This window comes from Sphaerodactylus townsendi, linkage group LG17 (assembly GCF_021028975.2).
Source record: "Sphaerodactylus townsendi isolate TG3544 linkage group LG17, MPM_Stown_v2.3, whole genome shotgun sequence".
In the NCBI taxonomy this organism is placed as follows: Eukaryota; Metazoa; Chordata; class Lepidosauria; order Squamata; family Sphaerodactylidae; genus Sphaerodactylus; species Sphaerodactylus townsendi.
In genome coordinates, this window is record NC_059441.1 from 4,936,240 (window position 1) to 4,954,787 (window position 18,548).

General features: G+C 49.5%; 1 protein-coding gene across 1 annotated transcript in view; it reads left to right on the forward strand.

The window, feature by feature from the left end:
* CORO2B (coronin 2B) overlaps positions 1-17,901 on the forward strand; it is a 53,741-nt gene extending 35,840 nt beyond the window's left edge. Inside the window, exons 3-12 of the mRNA XM_048481887.1 lie at positions 840-978; positions 3,947-3,956; positions 5,845-6,010; positions 9,868-9,984; positions 11,078-11,182; positions 11,825-11,921; positions 13,199-13,311; positions 14,493-14,583; positions 16,730-16,869; positions 17,525-17,901. Of these exons, the coding sequence (XP_048337844.1) occupies positions 840-978; positions 3,947-3,956; positions 5,845-6,010; positions 9,868-9,984; positions 11,078-11,182; positions 11,825-11,921; positions 13,199-13,311; positions 14,493-14,583; positions 16,730-16,869; positions 17,525-17,662 (1,116 nt within the window). The 3' untranslated portion in view covers positions 17,663-17,901. The remainder of the gene's footprint in view (positions 1-839; positions 979-3,946; positions 3,957-5,844; positions 6,011-9,867; positions 9,985-11,077; positions 11,183-11,824; positions 11,922-13,198; positions 13,312-14,492; positions 14,584-16,729; positions 16,870-17,524) is intronic.
* Positions 17,902-18,548: the final 647 nt, after the last annotated feature.

Sequence of the window (18,548 nt, forward strand, 5' to 3'; positions counted from 1 at the left end):
AACAAGGTGTTAAGGGCTTATACCAATCAAGGTCTGAGTCTGGTAGCCTCGTCTCCTTCAAACTACATGAGCTCTGCAGCCTTCTCCTGCTTTGGGTCTCCATCCCTTTCTGGGTCAACCCATTCTGAGCATGGGGGTTACACATTTACAAAGGCAGAAGCTCTTTGGAGACAGGTTACCCGCCCCGCCCCCCCCGGCCCCCTTTTCTCCAGGGGGGCACCCAAGTATTTATTTACAGCCCACTTTACTCACTGAGAGACTCAAGGTGGAGTATCAGCATTAATCTCTCCAGTCAAATAGCACGAGACGTCTAATAAGCAATGCAGATTATGAAATCAGGAACAAAAGAAAGAAGTATCAGACATGACGTGTCAATCGATGCAGGGAGTGGAGTTGTAGAATTGGAACCCAGGGCGGTAAGAGCAGCATAAGACATTAAAAAGATTATCCATCCATCCATCCATCCATCCATCCATCCATCCATCCATCCATCCATCCATCCATCCATCCATCCATCCATCCATCCATCCATCCATCCATCCATCCATCCATCCATCCATCATACTTGTATACCGCCCTCCCCCGGAGGGCTCAGGGCGGTGAACAACAAAATAATACATATCCAGTGGCGTTGACTCCCGTTCTCTTCCTCAGAGCGTATTTTTGAGCTGTTCTGTTCAACAAGTGGCTGTGTGCCCACTGTAAAAACGCCCTTCTCAGCAATTCTCTGACAAAAGTATGAGGATCTTCTTGGCTTCTTTGGGCTGGCCGGGGCCCCACCCTGGAACGGCTGGGCCGGGCCCCCTTCCCAACAACCGTTTGCTCTCCTTCCCTTCAAGGTCCGGATATGGGAAATCGCAGACGGGGGGCTGAAACGCAACATGACCGAGGCCACCCTGGAGCTCTATGGGCACAGCCGGCGCGTCGGCCTCGTGGAATGGCACCCGACCGCCAACAACATCCTTTTCAGCGCAGGGGTGCTGGAGCTACAAGGGTGTGAGCCAGCAACATCACCGTGCGGACTGGCCCAGTGCGGCGTTTAAAGACGTTGTGCCGTGCTTCTTGTGAAGGTCAGAGAGAGGGCACCTTCGCAGCAGCAGGGATACCCCTTCTCTTTCCAGGATCTCTTGCGAGTTGCAGTTCTGGGGCCAGAAGCAGAGGTGGGATCCAGCAGGTTCTCACCAGTTCCCGAGAGTGGGTTACTGATTATTTGTGTGTGCTGAGAAGGGGTTGCTAATTGGGTCTGCTTTTCCGTTAGAAATTCCATTAGGTCCAAAAATCATAAAGTCCTGTTGTTTCCGATGTGGCTGGTTAGCGAAGGTAGAAAACGGAATAATTCTCCCTGTTGTGCTGTTTTAAAAACATGTTTTAAAAATAGGGTAAAGTTCCTTGTTAAAGGAAAGTGTCCTTCGTTTGATTTCTAGAAACAAAATCAAGTATTTGAAAGTATGAAGTATTTGACAGGCAGTCAATTAGAGGAGAAGTAATTGTTTCCGTTGGCAGCAGACGATAGGACTTGCTAGAATGAGTTTAAATTATGGACAGAAATATACCAGCCGGAAATTAGGAACTTTTTTTTTACAGTAAGAGTTTTTTATAGTAACAGAGAAATTATTAATGCCCCGCCCCCGGAATGCCCGACCACGCCCCCGTCATGCTCCGCCCAGCCCCATTGGCGCTACGCCACTGTTCGAATCCCACCACCATGGGAACCTGTTACTAAAATTTTTGGATCCCACCACTGGCCCTGGAGCATAAGGAGCTGAGTCTCAGCGTGTTGCACAGCTGCTTCGCAGAAGGGGTGGGGTGGAGAGGGGCAGTGGAAGAGGTTCCAAGCCCCATTTTGGGTGTGCTCAGTGGTGGGATCCAAAAATTTTAGTAGCAGGTTCCCATGGTGGTGGGATTCAAACTGTGGCGTAGCGCCAATGGGGCTGGGCAGGGCACGACGTGGCCGTGGCCGGGCATTCTGGGGGCGGGGCATTCCTGGGCAGGGCTGTGGGAAGGACGCAGCCAATGCGCTGGTCCTTGGGCGGGAAACGAATGCACGCAGGCGCAGGCTGCCACGCACGCCAGTGCACCTCCTGCTAGACTGCTTCAAGTTCTGCGCGCTACTGCTGAGAGGAGGGGCGTAACTAAGACAAAAATCACGTGGCAAAATCACCCATTAGTAATCTCGGCACACACAAATAATTAGTAACCTACTCTCGGGAACCTGTGAGAACCTGCTGGATCCCACCTCTGGGTGTGCTTTTCCCTTCATGGTGGGATGGACTGCTGGAGTCAGGCGAGGAGATTTTGCGCACTGAATTTGTGCTTGGCAGGAATTGTCGGCCCTCCTGGCCTGGGTTTGTTGCCTAATGAGGCAGCTGACGGCTCTTCTTCTTGACCCGGGGGAATTGGCCTGTCTGGCTGCTTGGAGGTTCTGGGGCGGCACCCCCTTCCCCTTGCAAGCCTCCTTACATGCATTGAGTTGACATTCCCATGGAACTATCAACTAAGACGCCTAAATCCCTTTCCTGGTCTGTGACTGATAGCACTGACCCCTGTAGCGTCATAAAGTCAATGCATGGCAGCTGTGAAAAAGGCAAACTCTATGCTGGGGATCATTAGAAAAGGAATTGATAATAAAACTGCAAAGATTGTCATGCCCTTATATAAAGCAGTGGTGCGACCGCACTTGGAGTACTGTGTCCAGTTCTGGTCGCCGCATCTCAAAAAGGATATTGAGGAGATAGAAAAAGTGCAGAGAAGGGCAACAAGGGATGATTGAGGGACTGGAGCACCTTCCTATGAGGAGAGGCTGCAGCGTTTGGGACTCTTTAGTTTGGAGAGGAGACGGCTGAGGGGGGATATGATTGAAGTCTACAAAATTATGCATGGGGTTGAAAATGTTGAGAGAGAGAAATTTTTCTCTCTTTCTCACAATACTAGAACCAGGGGGCATTCATTGAAAATGCTGGGGGGAAGAATTAGAACTAATAAAAGGAAACACTTCTTCACGCAACGTGTGATTGGTGTTTGGAATATGCTGCCACCGGAGGTGGTGATGGCCACTAACCTGGATAGCTTGGGCTTGGACAGATTGATGGAGGAGAAGTCGATCTATGGCTACCAATCTTGATCCTCTTTGATCTGAGATTGCAAATGCCTTAACAGACCAGGTGATTGGGAGCAACAGCCGCAGAAGGCCATTGCGTTCACATCCTACATGTGAGCTCCCAAAGGCACCTGGTGGGCCACTGCGAGTAGCAGAGAGCTGGACTAGATGGACTTTGGTCTGATCCAGCTGGCTTGTTCTTATGTTCTTATGTTCTTATGTTCTTATGTTCTTATGTTCTTATTTATTTTTATTTATTTGTTAGATTTATAAGGCCGCCTCGCCCCCAAAGGGCTCGAGGCGGCTCACAATACAGCTGTTCTCAGTGACAGCAAATAAGTACAAAAATATAACTTAACCCCATTAAAACCTGATAGCAGCAATTACTTTAAATTACAAATTAAAACAAGAGTTGTTAAAAACAGCCGCCGGAAAAACAGGCAGCCTCAGTGGGGGGCGGTAGAACCGCTGCCCCCCCCCCCCCCCAAAGCCCAGTGGAATAGCTCCGTCTTATTGCTTAGATGGGAGACCTGCCGAGGAAATCTGGGATCACGATGCAGGGGCAGGCTGTGGAAAACCAGCTCTGCTAGTCTCTTGTCCTGGAAAACCTATAAAGGGTTGCTGTAAGCCGGCTGTGACTTGGTGCACTGCCTACCACTGTGGGGTCTGTGTATGGCTTAAGGCCTCCGCGTGTCTGAATCGGCTCCTGTCTGCAGGGCTGATATAGAGTCTGGGCCTCCAGCCCGCCTTTGAGATCATGTGTGCTGTTGCCGTTCAAGCCGTGCCCAAGCCCAAGCGGAAGGCACACCCTAGAACCGCGGTGGTGAACCTTTGGCACTCCAGATGTTAAGGACTACAATTCCCATCAGCCCTTGGTCAATTGGCCATGCTGGCAGGGGCTGATGGGAATTGTAGTCCATAACATCTGGAGTGCCAAAGGTTTGCCACCACTGCCCTAGAATGTTTCCCACTCACCCCAGAGTCTGCACACGCTGGCGGGCAAGCAGCCTACCAGGGAAGGTAGCCTGCCAAGGGAGGTGGTGTGTGGTGGAATGGAGTGGCATGGCTGGATTGTCAGACTGGGATGTGGGAGGCCGCGGCTGGAATCCCCACTGTGCTATAGACGCTTGCTGCGTGCCTTCCAGCCACTCTCCGCCTAATCCTACCTCAGAGGGTTGTTGTTGTGAGGATAATATGGAAATGACAGGAATGTTGTAAGCCGCTTCGGGTCCCCACTGGGGAAGAATGCAGAGTATAAGTGAAATAAGTGATTGGGGCACCCCTGAGCCCAAGCAACGCTGATGGTCTCGTTCTGCTCAGCGTGACGCTTGTGCCGAAGCAATGAAAAGTGGTCCTTCCGGAGCCTTTTGGGGCTCATCTTTGGCTCCTGCGCCCCAGGAGGGGTCCCAGGGTGGTTCCAGCTCTTCTTTGCAGTTCATGACCACGAGGCGTTGGAAATACGCCCCCCCCCCCCCCGCTCTTCTGGAAGAAGCTGCATTGCTCAGGTCTCTGCCAGCCGGAGCTGATAACTTACTGGCTGTTTGCAAAATCCTTTCCTAGAGGTGCTGTTTTTAGCACTGTGGTTTTGGGATCCAGTTGCCTTTCTGGACCTGGCACTGTGGTGACCTCCTTGAGTGACAGGAGAGGTGGGCCATGAGCAGTGCCAATAGCACGCCCCAAAATCCGGCCGGGGGGGCGGGGGGTGTCCATCTGGGCCCTGTTTCCTTTTTCTTCCATTATTCCTGAACTCAGGAGCACCCAGCAAAGTTGATAGCAAAGGATTTGGGACAGCCAACAGGGAACACTCCTTAACTCAACCAATAAATAAATTCTGAGATTCTCTGCCAGGGGATGTAGCACAGCCCAGCCCCCCCCCACCCCGAAGGGAGGTTAGATAGTTCATGAAGAAGAGGCCCATCAGTGGCTACCAACTATGGTGACTAAGGGAACCTCCAGATCCAGGAAACCTCTGAATTCCAGCTCTAGGAGGCAGCGTTGGGAGAAGGCCTCAGCCTCCGTGCCTTCTTGGTGTTGGCCCTAGAACAGTGGTTCTCAACCTTCCTAGTGCTGCGACCCTTTAATACAGTTCCTGATGTTGTGGTGACCCCCAACCCTAACATTTATCCGTTTTACAGATGGAGAACACTGATGCAGAGAATCTTAGGTGACCCCTGTGAAAGGGTCGTTTGATCCCCAAAGGGTCGCGACCCACAGGTTGAGAACCACTGCCCTAGAAAAACTTTTTCTCACAATACTAGAACCAGGGGGCACCCATTGAAAATGCTGGGGGGAAGAATTAGGACTAATAAAAGGAAACACTTCTTCACTCAACGTGTGATTGGTATTTGGAATATGCTGCCACAGGAGGGGGTGATGGCCACTAACCTGGATAGCTTTAGAAGGGGCTTGGACAGATTTATGGAGGAGAAGTCGATTTATGGCTCCCAATCTTGATCCTCCTTGATCTCAGATTGCAAATGCCTTAGCAGACCAGGTGATCGGGAGCAGCAGCAGCAGCAGAAGGCCATTGCTTTCACATCCTGCAGGTGAGCTCCCAAAGGCACCTGGTGGGCCACTGCGAGTAGCAGAGAGCTGGACTAGATGGACTCTGGTCTGATCCAGCTGGCTTGTTCTTATGTTCTTATGTTCTTATGTTCTTAACTCTTTGGCCTCTGGGTGAGACAGAACGCTGGCCCAGTTGGGCCGCTGGGCTGACTCCGCAGGGCTCCTCTCGCCTTTTGTTCTCAGGTTCTCATCTGGAACCTGGACATTGGCGAGCCTGTGAAGATGATCGACTGCCACTCCGACGTCATCCTGTGCATGTCCTTCAACACGGACGGGAGTTTGCTCGCCACCTCTTGCAAGGACAAGAAGCTCCGGGTCATTGAGCCGCGGTCCGGCAAAGTCCTCCAAGTAATTTCATGTGTTTGTTGACATTTATTTCTACCGAAAAAATCGACCGGGCATAAATATGATACAATGGAAAGCTACAGGTTTGGCAAAAACCCAAGAATAACAGCCCAATGCAAGGAATAGTGCAAATAAATTCGTGAGGCAATGGTGGAGCATTATTTACTGCATTTCGTTCTCATTATTTTCTGAACGCTGAGACTTTGGACTTGTTGCCTTCATAAGCCACACGGTGAAAATAACTGGCGGCGGACAGTTTGATTCCATTCCAACGTTCCTCATTGCTTCACCATACATAGACTTGGTGCGAATTCTCCTTATAATGAGACGTCCAGTTATATTCGGCTGATATAGATTAATGTTTAACTTACCTGATAATAAAACTTATAATAAAACTGCAAAGATTGTCATGCCCTTATATAAAGCAGTGGTGCGACCGCACTTGGAGTACTGTGTCCAGTTCTGGTCGCCACATCTCAAAAAGGATATCGAAGAGATAGAAAAAGTGCAGAGAAGGGCAACGAGGATGACTGAGGGACTGGAGCACCGTCCCTACGAGGAGAGGCTGCAGCGTTTGGGACTCTTTAGTTTGGAGAGGAGGCGGCTGAGGGGGGATAGGATTGAAGTCTACAAAATTATGCATGGGGTAGAAAATGTTGAGAGAGAGAAATTTTTCTCTCTTTCTCACAATACTAGAACCAGGGGGCATTCATTGAAAATGCTGGGGGGAAGAATTAGAACTAATAAAAGGAAACACTTCTTCACGCAACGTGTGATTGGTGTTTGGAATATGCTGCCCCTGGAGGTGGTGATGGCCACTAACCTGGATAGCTTTAAAAGGGGCTTGGACAGATTTATGGAGGAGAAGTCGATTTATGGCTATCAATCTTGATCCTCCTTGATCTGAGATTGCAAATGCCTTAACAGACCAGGTGATCGGCAGCAGCAGCAGCAGCAGAAGGCCATTGCGTTCACATCCTACATGTGAGCTCCCAAAGGCACCTGGTGGGCCACTGCGTGTAGCAGAGAGCTGGACTAGATGGACTTTGGTCTGATCCAGCTGGCTTGTTCTTATGTTCTTATGTTCTTACCTGTATATCTGTATGTTGTGAAGTTATAAGGATATTTATAGTTGTGACTTAGAATATAGCTATCATGAATTTATTTGCACTATTCCTTGCATCGGGCTGTTATTCTTGGGTTTTTGCCCAACCTGTAGCTTTCCATTGTATGACATTTATTTCTAGCCTGCCTTTCTCACTGAAGGCAAGTTGCACAATAGAAATCGATGCGATCGTAACGAGGCAATGTCTCATAAGCAGTGTAATAGGACTAAGCTTACCGAAACCTGAAACAAAGCATCAAGTATCTGTCTGTTTTGCCAGCCAGTGTGGTTCCTTCTGCTTAACTGAGCAGGCTGGTGACTCAGCAGTAGAGCAGCGGTGTTACACATGCAAGGTGCTGGGTTAAATTGCGAAGGTAGAAACCCAGGTGCTCGGAGAGAACTTTCTGTGTCTGCAGAACAGGCGATACTGATCTAGCAGGATGAATGTTCCAATTCAAGTCAAGTCAAGTCTATTTATTGTTTGAGCCATTGGATATAACAATACAGAAATACATGCAGTTAAAACAGTAACTTAGTTAAAACAATAATTTAAATTAAAACAATAATTTAGTTTTACATTAAAATATAAATTATTAGTGTTCGCAATCTCTAAATTAAAATGCCCCATCAAATACGTCAGATGTTTTTGCAGCTTCTTCAGCTAGTCTAAGTTAGTCTCCAGTACTTTACAACATCAGTTCAAACAGCGCTTTAAATACTTTGCTCGTAGTTTCCTAGCCGCCAGGGCAAAGAGAGCCATCTTATAAGAAACATAGGAATCCATATCAGATAATAAGAAAATCAGTTTCTCATCATCAGACGAAAAAGCTGTCCTAGGTAGTATTGGCTCCAAAAACCTTTTCCTTATTACAGAATATAAAGGACAGGAGAGTATGTAATGGAAGAGATCCTCAGGCTCTTGTTTTCCACAGATACAAAAGCGCTGAGAAAATGGTACTCGTGTGTATCTGCCACTAAGCACTGCTGAAGGCATTGATTGAAATCTAATTGAAGTATAAGCTATTCTTAGGTTTCTTGTTAGTGTAGTGGTCAGATATGTAGCTCTAGTATGATCTCTTTTAAATAGTTTATACCATGGAGCAGTTTTTGTCTGGACTATTAATTGTCTGTTTATTCTGGCATCTTCTCTGTACACCCAGTCTCGGAGTTCAGCATTGGATGTTGAAACTCGTAATAGATCATCTGGAATAGTGTACCGAGATCAAATTTTTTCGAAAAAGGTAGAGCAGTTTTTATTTTTTGTCATCAGGAGAGTAAAAGACTGATGACCAAAGGTTTCCTTATTGTCTGAGCTGTTTTTTTTCCAGGCCTTCAAGATTGCAAATGTTCCAATTCAGTGTTAGGCTGTCTCACAAGTTCAGCTGCACACATCACAGTATTTCATTTCTGTAGGGCTGGGTGTGCAATTAGGCCCCGGCCTAGGATATAAGGCAGGGAGGGCAGTGGGTTTTAAAAAATATATTCCTATTGGGCAGGGGTCTGTAACCTGTGGCTCTCCAGATGTTCATGGACTACAATTGGCTATGCTGGCAGGGGCTGATGGGAATTGTAGTCCTTGAACATCAGGAGAGCCGCAGGTTGCAGACCCCTGGGTGAGAACGTACTTGCCCTTGTCCCAAAAATATAGGGTTTTCCATAAGTAATCTTTCAACAAGCAAATTTCTATAGAAGGAACATTTGTAGAAAAAGCGCAAGGTGTATCGAAACTTTGATAGCTTGGCACGAATTTTATTTCAACATTTTCATGCACCAATGAAAGTTTTATCATCAGAAAAATGAAACGTTAACTAAGAAAATTGGAGGGCTGTATTGCTGAAGGCCAGAATGAACGGTTGTGGGTTGTCTGGGCTGTGTGGCTGCGGTCTGGTGTTTTTTTTGCTCGTAACATTTTGCTCGCATCTGTAGCTGGCATTTTCAGAGGCGGGTCATGGTAAGATGTGTTTCCCTCTCAAGAAACACATTTTACCGTGAGATGCCTCTGAAGACGCCGGCTGCAAATGCAGGCAAAATGCATTAGGACAGTCGTGGCGAACCTATGCCACGGGTGCCAGAGGTGGCACTCAGAGCCCTCTCTGTGGGCACGCACAGAGCCCCCCCCCCCCCCCACACACACATCTAGGCTGGCCTGGGCCGCTGGGCTCGATTATTAGCATTAAAACTAAGACCTAGTTTTGGCGAAGCAGTGTAGTTAACCCTGTTAAGTGCTGTTAAACCCCGCTGATTTTCATGTGAAGAACTAAAGTGCGATCCTTTACCTGGGAGTAAGCTCGGTTGCTGGCAATGGGCCTTGCTTCTGAGTAAACCCTTCTAGGGCCATGCTTCACCTGTTGGAAGAGCTGCACGGTTGCTTCAAAGCAAAGCCACCGACTACCACCAAGCTTACTTCTGAGTAATGCACGCCTTGGAGCCCTTTTCTAAACTAAAATCTCAGTATTTGCGAAAATAAGTGGGTTTTGGGTTGTAATTTGGGCACTCGGTCTCGCAAAGGTTTGCCATCACTGCGTTAGGAGCAAAAACTACCAGACCACAGCCACACAGTCTGGAAAGCCCACAACGGCCAGCAAAACCGAAGGGAATTTGCCCCTCATTCATGCGACGTTGTCTTGGGGGACTCTGATTTGGGTTTCAAATATTCTGGAGGTGTCTTTAGAACTGAGCATGATTTAAGCAGAGATTGCTTATCAGGATCCACCTGCAGACTGATCTCCTGCAGCAATGTTATTTCTCTTTGCAGGAAGCCAATTGTAAGAACCATCGCGTGAACCGGGTTGTCTTCCTAGGGAACCTAAAGCACCTTCTCACGACTGGAGTTTCCCGGTGGAACACGCGGCAGATTGCCCTCTGGGACCAGGTCAGAAAACAAGAGGGTCAAAACATAGGTGCAGTCAGAGGTGACTCTCTTAACCCTTCGCTGCCCATGTTTCAGCGGTCATGCTAAACAAACTGTTGAGAGCAAAACTGATGCAGTAGATAGAGTGGCAAACTGAGGAACCTGGGCGACTTGGATTTGAATGTCCACTTCTGTTATGCTGGGTGACCATCACAATCTCCTGGCCTGGCCTACCTTACAGGGTTGTTTTGAGAAGGTGGAAGAAAGGAGAACCATGTGGTAAAAGTTGCTCTGAGTCTTTCCTGGGAAGAAAAGCAGGAAATAAATAAAGTGCGAAGGAGGAGGAGTTGTTGTTTGGATTTCTTTCCCCCCTTTGTAAGGGGCTTACAAACTCCTTTCCCTTCACCCCTAATAACAAACACCCAGTGAGGTGGGCGGGGCTGAGAGAGCTCTGTAGAGCTGTGACTAGCCCAAGGTCACCTAGCTGGTGTGTGTTGAAATGTACAGGCTGATCTGAATTCCCAGATAAGGCTCCACAGCTTAGAAGAAGAAGAAGAAGAGTTTGGATTTATATCCCCGCTTTCTCTCCTGCAGGAGACTCAAAGGGGCTGACAATCTCCTTGCCCTTCCCCGCTCACAACAAACACCCTGTGAGGTAGGTGGGGCTGAGAGAGCTCAGTAGAGCTGTGACTAGCCCAAGGTCACCCAGCCGGCGTGCGTGGGAGTGCCCAGGCTAATCTGAATTCCCCAGATAAGCCTCCACAGCTCGCGAAGAGCGGGGAATCAAACCCGGTTCCTCCAGACGAGAGTACACCTGCTCTTAACCACTACCTCACTGCTGCTCTCCATGTTCAATGGTAGAGCCCAACAAACAGAGGTCACTGCCCTCCCCCCCTTCATCAGCCAAGAACGTCCGCATGCCAAAACCGATGGGTCACCAAGTTAGAAGCACAAGCTACCCATGCGTGGCTAAGGGGTTTCTTGCACAGGAAACTCACCTGAACTGTTGCCTGAGACTTTTCCCAAGTGTATCTTAACCCTGGCGGGTCCTGAGCCTGCACGTAAGGAGGACAGAATGACTCAAGGGACCGATGTCTCCTCTTCCTTTCTACAGGAAGACCTCGCCATGCCCCTGATAGAAGAAGAGATCGATGGGCTCTCCGGGCTCCTGTTCCCGTTCTATGATGCTGATACGCACATGCTGTACTTAGCGGGCAAGGTGGGTTGTTTGTTATCTTCTTCTGTCACCGATGCAAAGGGACAACGGGTGGCGAGGTATTATGGCCATCCTGCTCGCTTGGGGTCTGAGTTCCCCTGTCCGAGTGGCACCTCAGCTACTCTGTCCTCAGCTACTCCAGATTTACTCTCTATAAGCTGCAAGCAAACCGACTAGTTCCACACAAGTAGTTTTAAAAGCCTCCGTCGGTTCCTCGGGGGGACTGAGCAGAGAACTCCGGCAATTGTAGATTTGAAATCTGGATATTGAGACGGAGAGCCGAGGCGTGCAAACTTGAAAGCGAGCCTCTGTGCTGCCGGATAGGCTTGCTCCTGTGTAAATGTCTGTAGAATTAGGGTACTAATTTGCCTCAGCGCTTCTCCTGTGAAATAAGACTGAATGGTTTCGTGAGGCTGCCGTGAAACAGGATTGCGCAGGCAAAATGCTCTCAGACACACACACACACACACACACACACACACACACACACACACACACAGTGTTCACACACACACACACAAACACACACAGTGTTGGCCAGAGGCGGCCCTGACCGGGATTCGTCGAGATGTTCCATTGGATGCTTTTGGGGGGGTGATGCAACTGATTGCTTTTTTTGAGTCCTGTTTTTACTGTTCTCGCCAGGGCGATGGGAATATCCGATACTACGAAATCAGCACAGAGAAGCCATACCTCACCTATCTCATGGAGTTCCGCTCCCCAGCCCCACAGAAAGGCCTCGGTAAGTGGGGGGAGAGGGTTGCGTTATACGATCAGGTCTTGTGATACGTGGCTTCCTTTCATCATCATCATCAGAAGAAGAAGAGTTTGGATTTATATCCCCCCTTTCTCTCCTGCAGGAGACTCAAAGGGGCTGACAATCGCCTTGCCCTTCCCCCCTCACAACAAACACCCTGTGAGGTAGGTGGGGCTGAGAGAGCTCCAAGAAGCTGTGACTAGCCCAAGGTCACCCAGCTGGTGTGTGTTGGAGCGTACAGGCTAATCTGAATTCCCCAGATAAGCCTCCACAGCTCAGGCGGCAGAGCTGGGAATCAAACCCGGTTCCTCCAGATCAGAGTTCACTTGATCTTAGCCACTGCTCTTAGAAGAAGAAGAAGAGTTTGGATTTATATCCCCCCTTTCTCTCCTGCAGGAGACTCAAAGGGGCTGACAATCTCCTTGCCCTTCCCCCCTCACAACAAACACCCTGTGAGGTAGGTGGGGCTGAGAGAGCTCCGAGAAGCTGTGACTAGCCCAAGGTCACCCAGCCGGCGTGTGTGGGAGTGTACAGGCTAACCTGAATTCCCCAGAGAAGCCTCCACAGCTCAGGCGGCAGAGCTGGGAATCAAAACCGGTTCCTCCAGATTAGATACACGAGCTCTTAACCTCCTACGACACTGCGTCAGCACTGTCTCCTCCACTTCTCCTTCCGGGTTTCTCAGCCTACCCTCTCCCCTTCTGTTTACCCCTGTGCCTCCGGACGCTTTCTGTACTAGCCCCTGGGCCTGCTTGCCAGCCATCAGCTTGCCCTGTCTCTGCCTATGTGGGAATGTTCCCCGCACAATCTACCCTGGCAACCCCTGGGGTTCCCCCTGAGCCAAATTTGACCTGGATATCACCAGGAAATCATCTGACAATACCCAGTGCACCCACCTTGGCGAAATTTAGCAAGTCAGCTCCTGGAAGGAAGACCCCCTGGAAGACCCCCTCCCTTTACGCTGCCTGGCGTTCCGTGGCGGAAAGGAAAGCTAGACACATAAACAGGGCATAAAGTCGGCATCTCTGACAGTCGCTGTGTAGTCACCCCTGCGTGGCTGAGCTTTCCCCTCGCCAGTTGGAATGTTCGTGGACGTTCCTTGCCAACCCCTTGCAGTTATCAAAGTGTTAGATCCCATTTGGGGTTTCTTCCTACCCTGCCAGGGGAAGGTCTGTGGGGAGGAAAGAACAGCTGTGGGGTGATGCCCTCTCAAAGGCTCTACCAAAAAAAAAGGTCACATTTCCTTAAAACCCTTCTTGCAGGGGTGATGCCAAAGCACGGCCTGGACGTGTCCGCATGCGAGGTCTTCCGCTTCTACAAGCTCATCACCCTAAAAGGGCTGATTGAGCCCGTCTCCATGATTGTCCCAAGGCGGGTGAGTGATCTGGATCCCCACCAAAAGCAGCCCCAGTTTGGTCCTTTACGGATCCCAATTCTGTAAATTTTGCAGCAAGCTCAGTTTTACCCAAGGCTTTACCTGGGCGTTTTCTGCACACCTGAGCCTCCGCCGTCGTGCTCTGCAAGGCCAGGACTCTGTGAAGCCTCCCTCGCCTTGGATGCCTCTGCTTTCTGACCAGAAACACATGGAGATGCTGCATGGAAAACCGGCTCTGCTGCAGGGGGGCAAATGGAGATGCTTGAGAATGCGTTGGTGCAGTTTGCATTCCTGGGGGCAGAAATGCCCAGTGGTCAAAAAGGCCACAAGTTGGCATCATTCTGAGCCCTTCGGGGGTAGGGCGGTTTATCAAATCGAATAAATAATAATAACAACAACAACAACAACAACAATAATAATTCTGAGAACGAGGGAGGTGCTGTTGCTGACCTGCACTTTTTTGGGGTCTGCTCAAGTCTTTCTTGCGACAGCATTAAAAAAAACCTTTGGAGGGGGGGTTTAACTCTTCAGTATGGTTAGAACAGGGATCTGCAACCTGTGGCTCTCCAGATGTTCCTGGACTACAATTCCCATCAGCCCCTGCCAGCATGGCCAATTGGGAATTGTAGTCCATGAACATCTGGAGAGCCACAGGTTGCAGACCCCTGGGTTAGAACATCAAAAGAACACTTTAGGATCAGACCAATGAGGGTCCGTCTAGTCCCGTGGTGGCGAACCTTTGGCACTCCAGATGTTATGGACTACAATTCCCATCAGCCCCTGCCAGCATGGCCAATTGGGAATTGTAGTCCATGAACATCTGGAGAGCCACAGGTTGCAGACCCCTGGGTTAGAACATCAAAAGAGCCCTTTAGGATCAGACCAATGAGGGTCTGTCTAGTCTAGCGTCTTTTCTTTTGCAGTTCCTTTGGAGGGCCAACCACAGGGCTCAGAGGCTGAGGCTTTCCTTTGATGCTGCCTCCTGCCACGGGGATCCAGAGGTTGACTGCCCTTGAACATGGATGATCCTTTTAGTCACCATGGCTAGTAGCCACTGATAGACCACGAATCTGTTGGCTACAATCCTTTGTGCCTAGAGTTCAAACGAAGCTGCAGATCCTAAACATTTACCGGCTGCATGTTAAAGTCATCTGTGCCTTTCTCTTCCCTCCTCATTCTAGTCAGAAACCTACCAAGAAGACATCTACCCCATGACTCCAGGGACAGAACCGGCCCTCACTCCGGAGGAATGGCTGAGCGGAACCAACAGGGGTAAACGGGGGCCGAACCGCGTTGCCTTGTGCAGCCGTTTTGGAAATGCACAACCTGAGCTGAGCAGCGGAGAAGGGTCTGCTAGTTTCAAGAAACTGTAGGATTGGGCATAAAAACAGCATTCTTAAACTTGTCAGGATTTGGAATTGTATCCCACCAGCCCGCAGCAGAATGCAATGGCAAGCAAGCAAGCAAACCTTTATTGGAATAGACAGCAGTACAACAATAATAAAAACAGATTTAAAAGCATATACAAAACAGGAAATAAATGTTAGGTCGAAGGAAATCTACTGGCGTTTGGTAATTTCCAGGAGAAAGTCTGCCGCTATCATACAGAGAGAAGGATCAGGGTTGTCCAACAAGTAGTGTAATCTAATTAAATCGGGGAGATGGGGTAAATGTAAAGGAGTGAGATTCACATACTTGGATCTGATTTCCTTGAATCTGAGACTGTGTAGTAATTGGTGGGCCAGAGATTCAACTGAGCCGTCGTTACATGGGCACAATCTTTTAGCCTTTTCTTGCTTATCAAATCTGCCATGCAACAAGGCAGAAGGCATAACATTAAACCTGGCGAGCATTATGGCTCTCCTTTGAACGGGGTTTATTAAGCAATACAGGTAGTGTGCCAAGTGGCCCCGTTCAAATGGGAGAGAAAAGTACACGGGGGAGCACGTTTTCTTGGCAGAATGCAGCGGCAGACACCGATTTCCCTCCTCTCCCCCCCCCCATTTCCCTTTGCCCCCAGCAGTCTTTTGATTCTGCAAATATGATGCTCTGAATCACAAGCAGAATATGGGGGTGGGTGTAATTTCACCCAGCCCCTCCCCGCAGCCTGTGGGCCCCCAAGACCTCTGGCCTGCAACAGCCTTCATAACTGGAGGGAAATGCAGGGGGAAACGCTCCAGCGCTGGACTGGATTTTATTGGCTACAATCTTTTGGGTCCAAAGTTCAAACTTTCCTAGGCTGGACATTTCCCATTTGGGTATTTTGGAAGGCTGAACACACTCAAACAAAGTCGACTTTATACAAAAGGAACGAAGTTTATTGATATGTGTCTCCCCACCTACAGGGTGCTGGAACTGAGGGTTCGTGCCCTCCGTTCCCGCATATATAGTCCGTTTGAACAAGGGCAATGGTTGCTCATTGGTTGTTTTCCCCGCCGGGGACTTTTGCATCATGGGAGTCGTAGTTTTGTAGGTCTGTAACCCTGACAATTTATTGTTTCAACATTAGCTTCGAGGTGAAATGCTGGGCTGTTTATTCAGTGAAGGTTATTTCTCTCCATGCCGAAATGGAGGCTGAAGGAGCTTCTGTTCCACCTTCTGTCCAGCTACGCTGGTGGGACTAAAGGGCAGGGCCAGGCACCCCCCGGGATGTCATGGAGACCGGAATGACTTGGCCCCACCGGGACCCTTTTTGGCTCAGGGAATGAACCCATCAGATTGGGCACAGGTTGCTCTCGCCTTACGGGAGCCAGGTATTTGGCCAGGTAGAACAGACACTACAGGTTACCAAGAGCTGGCTCTACTAAGTTCCAGCCCCACCCTGGCACCAAAAAGATTTTTTCCCCCAAGTAACGACATGGGACAGGAGGAAAAGGCGCAGAGGGAGAGAATTTCATAAGAACATAAGAACATAAGAAAGAGCCTGCTAGATCAGACCAGAGTCCATCTAGTCCATCTCTCTGCTACTCGCAGTGGCCCACCAGGTGCCTTTGGGAGCTCACGTGCAGGAGGTGAAAGCAATGGCCTTCTGCTGCTGCTGCTGCTCCTGAGCACCTGGTCTGCTAAGGCATTTGCAATCTGAGATCAAGGAGGATCAAGATTGGTAGCCAGAGATCGACTTCTCCTCCATAAATCTGTCCAAGCCCTTTTTAAAGCTATCCAGGTTAGTGGCCATCACCACCTCCTGTGGCAGCATATTCCAAACACCAATCACACGTTGCGTGAAGAAGTGTTTCCTTTCATTAGTCCTAATTCTTCCCCCCAGCATTTTCAATGGATGCCCCCTGGTTCTAGTATTGTGAGAAAGAGAGAAACATTTCTCTCTGTCAACATTTTCTACCCCATGCATAATTTTATAGACTTCAATTTCATGCCCGTTGCAGCATCTTTGACATTTCTCTCTCTTTTTTTTTTAAAGATCCCATCCTGATGTCTTTAAAGGAAGGCTACAAAAAGACACCCAAAGCTATTTTTAAGGCCCCCGTCAGGGAGAAGAAGAGCATCGTCGTGAACGGGATAGATCTCCTAGAAAACGTACCGCCCAGAACGGAGAACGAGGTAAGGCATTCAGCAGCCGTCCTCTCTCTCTTTTTCCAGTTTCGATGTGGTACGTAAAGCATCGGGCATTTGCTGTTCATAATCGGCCTGGTTTTCCGAACAGAGCACTAAGGTTGGGATGGACATCTTCAAGGACTTTGGAGGGTGCAGAGGGCAGTGTGGAAGCCCCTCCCCCACACGCCACCATTGCCCTTGCAAATGGTGCAATGCCCCATTTCCCCGGGGGAGGGGGAACACATTGCCCGCATGACCATGTGTGGTGAGGAGTCCTGTTCTTATATGACTTAAAGCCCACCTGTTGGCCAGAGAAACCAACAGGGCAGAACTAGGCATTACCTCACAAGGCTACCAATCTTGATCCTCTTTGATCTGAGATTGCAAATGCCTTAACAGACCAGGTGATCGGGAGCAACAGCCGCAGAAGGCCATTGCTTTCACCTCCTGCAGGTGAGCTCCCAAAGGCACCTGGTGGGCCACTGCGAGTAGCAGAGAGCTGGACTAGATGGACTCTGGTCTGATCCAGCTGGCTCATTCTTATGTTCTTATGACCAATGTTGGATGCTCCAGAGACCAGTATTGTAGCCCTCGTGTTCTGACCTGTCCTATAGGTGACAGCACAGCCTTGAGTTTCTCTCTCTTTCTCCCTCACCTTCAGCTCCTCCGAATGTTCTTCCGGCAACAGGAGGAGATCCGGCGGCTGAAGGGGGAACTTTCGCAGAAGGATATCAGAATCAGACAGCTACAACTGGAGCTGAAAAACTTGCGCAATTGTCCGAAGAACAATGAACTCTAGAGGACCCTTTCTGAACAAACTCTCTGTTTCTACGCAGTCTTTATTATTATTATTTTTTCCTGTGCCCACTTAACACGAGATACGAGCCAGAGACTGTTGCAAGAAGCCCCGGGGCTCACTGGAAGGTCTGTGCTTCTTGGTATGGTCTTAAACTCGCACTAAAAGACGCTCCATCCCCCCCATCCCACCCACCCCCATGATATAGCTGAGAATGATGGCATGAAAAAGTAGGAGGCTTCTGTTTGTGTCCCAGAGTTTTTTATGTGCAAATGCTGGAAAAGAGTCGCGGGATTAACCAAAAGGCCTCAGGTCTTGATGTAAACCGTTAACACGTCCTAGAGGGGAAGACAGCCGATGCGGCACCCTCAAGAGAGCAACCGGAGCTGCCACTAGTATTTTTTTTCTTTCCTATGCAAAGTGTGACTGGAAAAAAAAACACTGGGTAGGAAAACTGGAATTCAAGGAAAGGGCCGGGGAGAGCACAGGATTAATTCTCTCAAGGGAGGCCCCCCAAGGTCTGCACGGTCCCAGACGAACGCAGCTTGCGATGCTAAAGGATGCTGGCGGCGGGGCTGCGTCCTTGCGGTCTCCAAATGGTAACGCCCTCCCTGCGGGGCCGTTTGTTGCTCATCCAGTCAGGCTGGCCCTGCTGCGTTGTAGCAAAGTGGCTCGTCTCCAGTTACTGGGAAGCAGAGACCGCAGCGGAGCAGACCAAAACTTCCCCCCTTTGAACTGGATGAGGCCGGCCCCACCTCATGGTGGCGTCTCGCCATTCACCCTGGCGGTTCAGGTATTACACAAGCTGGGGCTCTGTGGCAGCACCTGACACCTTTGCTTTTAGAAGGGGTGGGGGTAGAAGGTGGGACTTTTGATTGACTGTATTGTC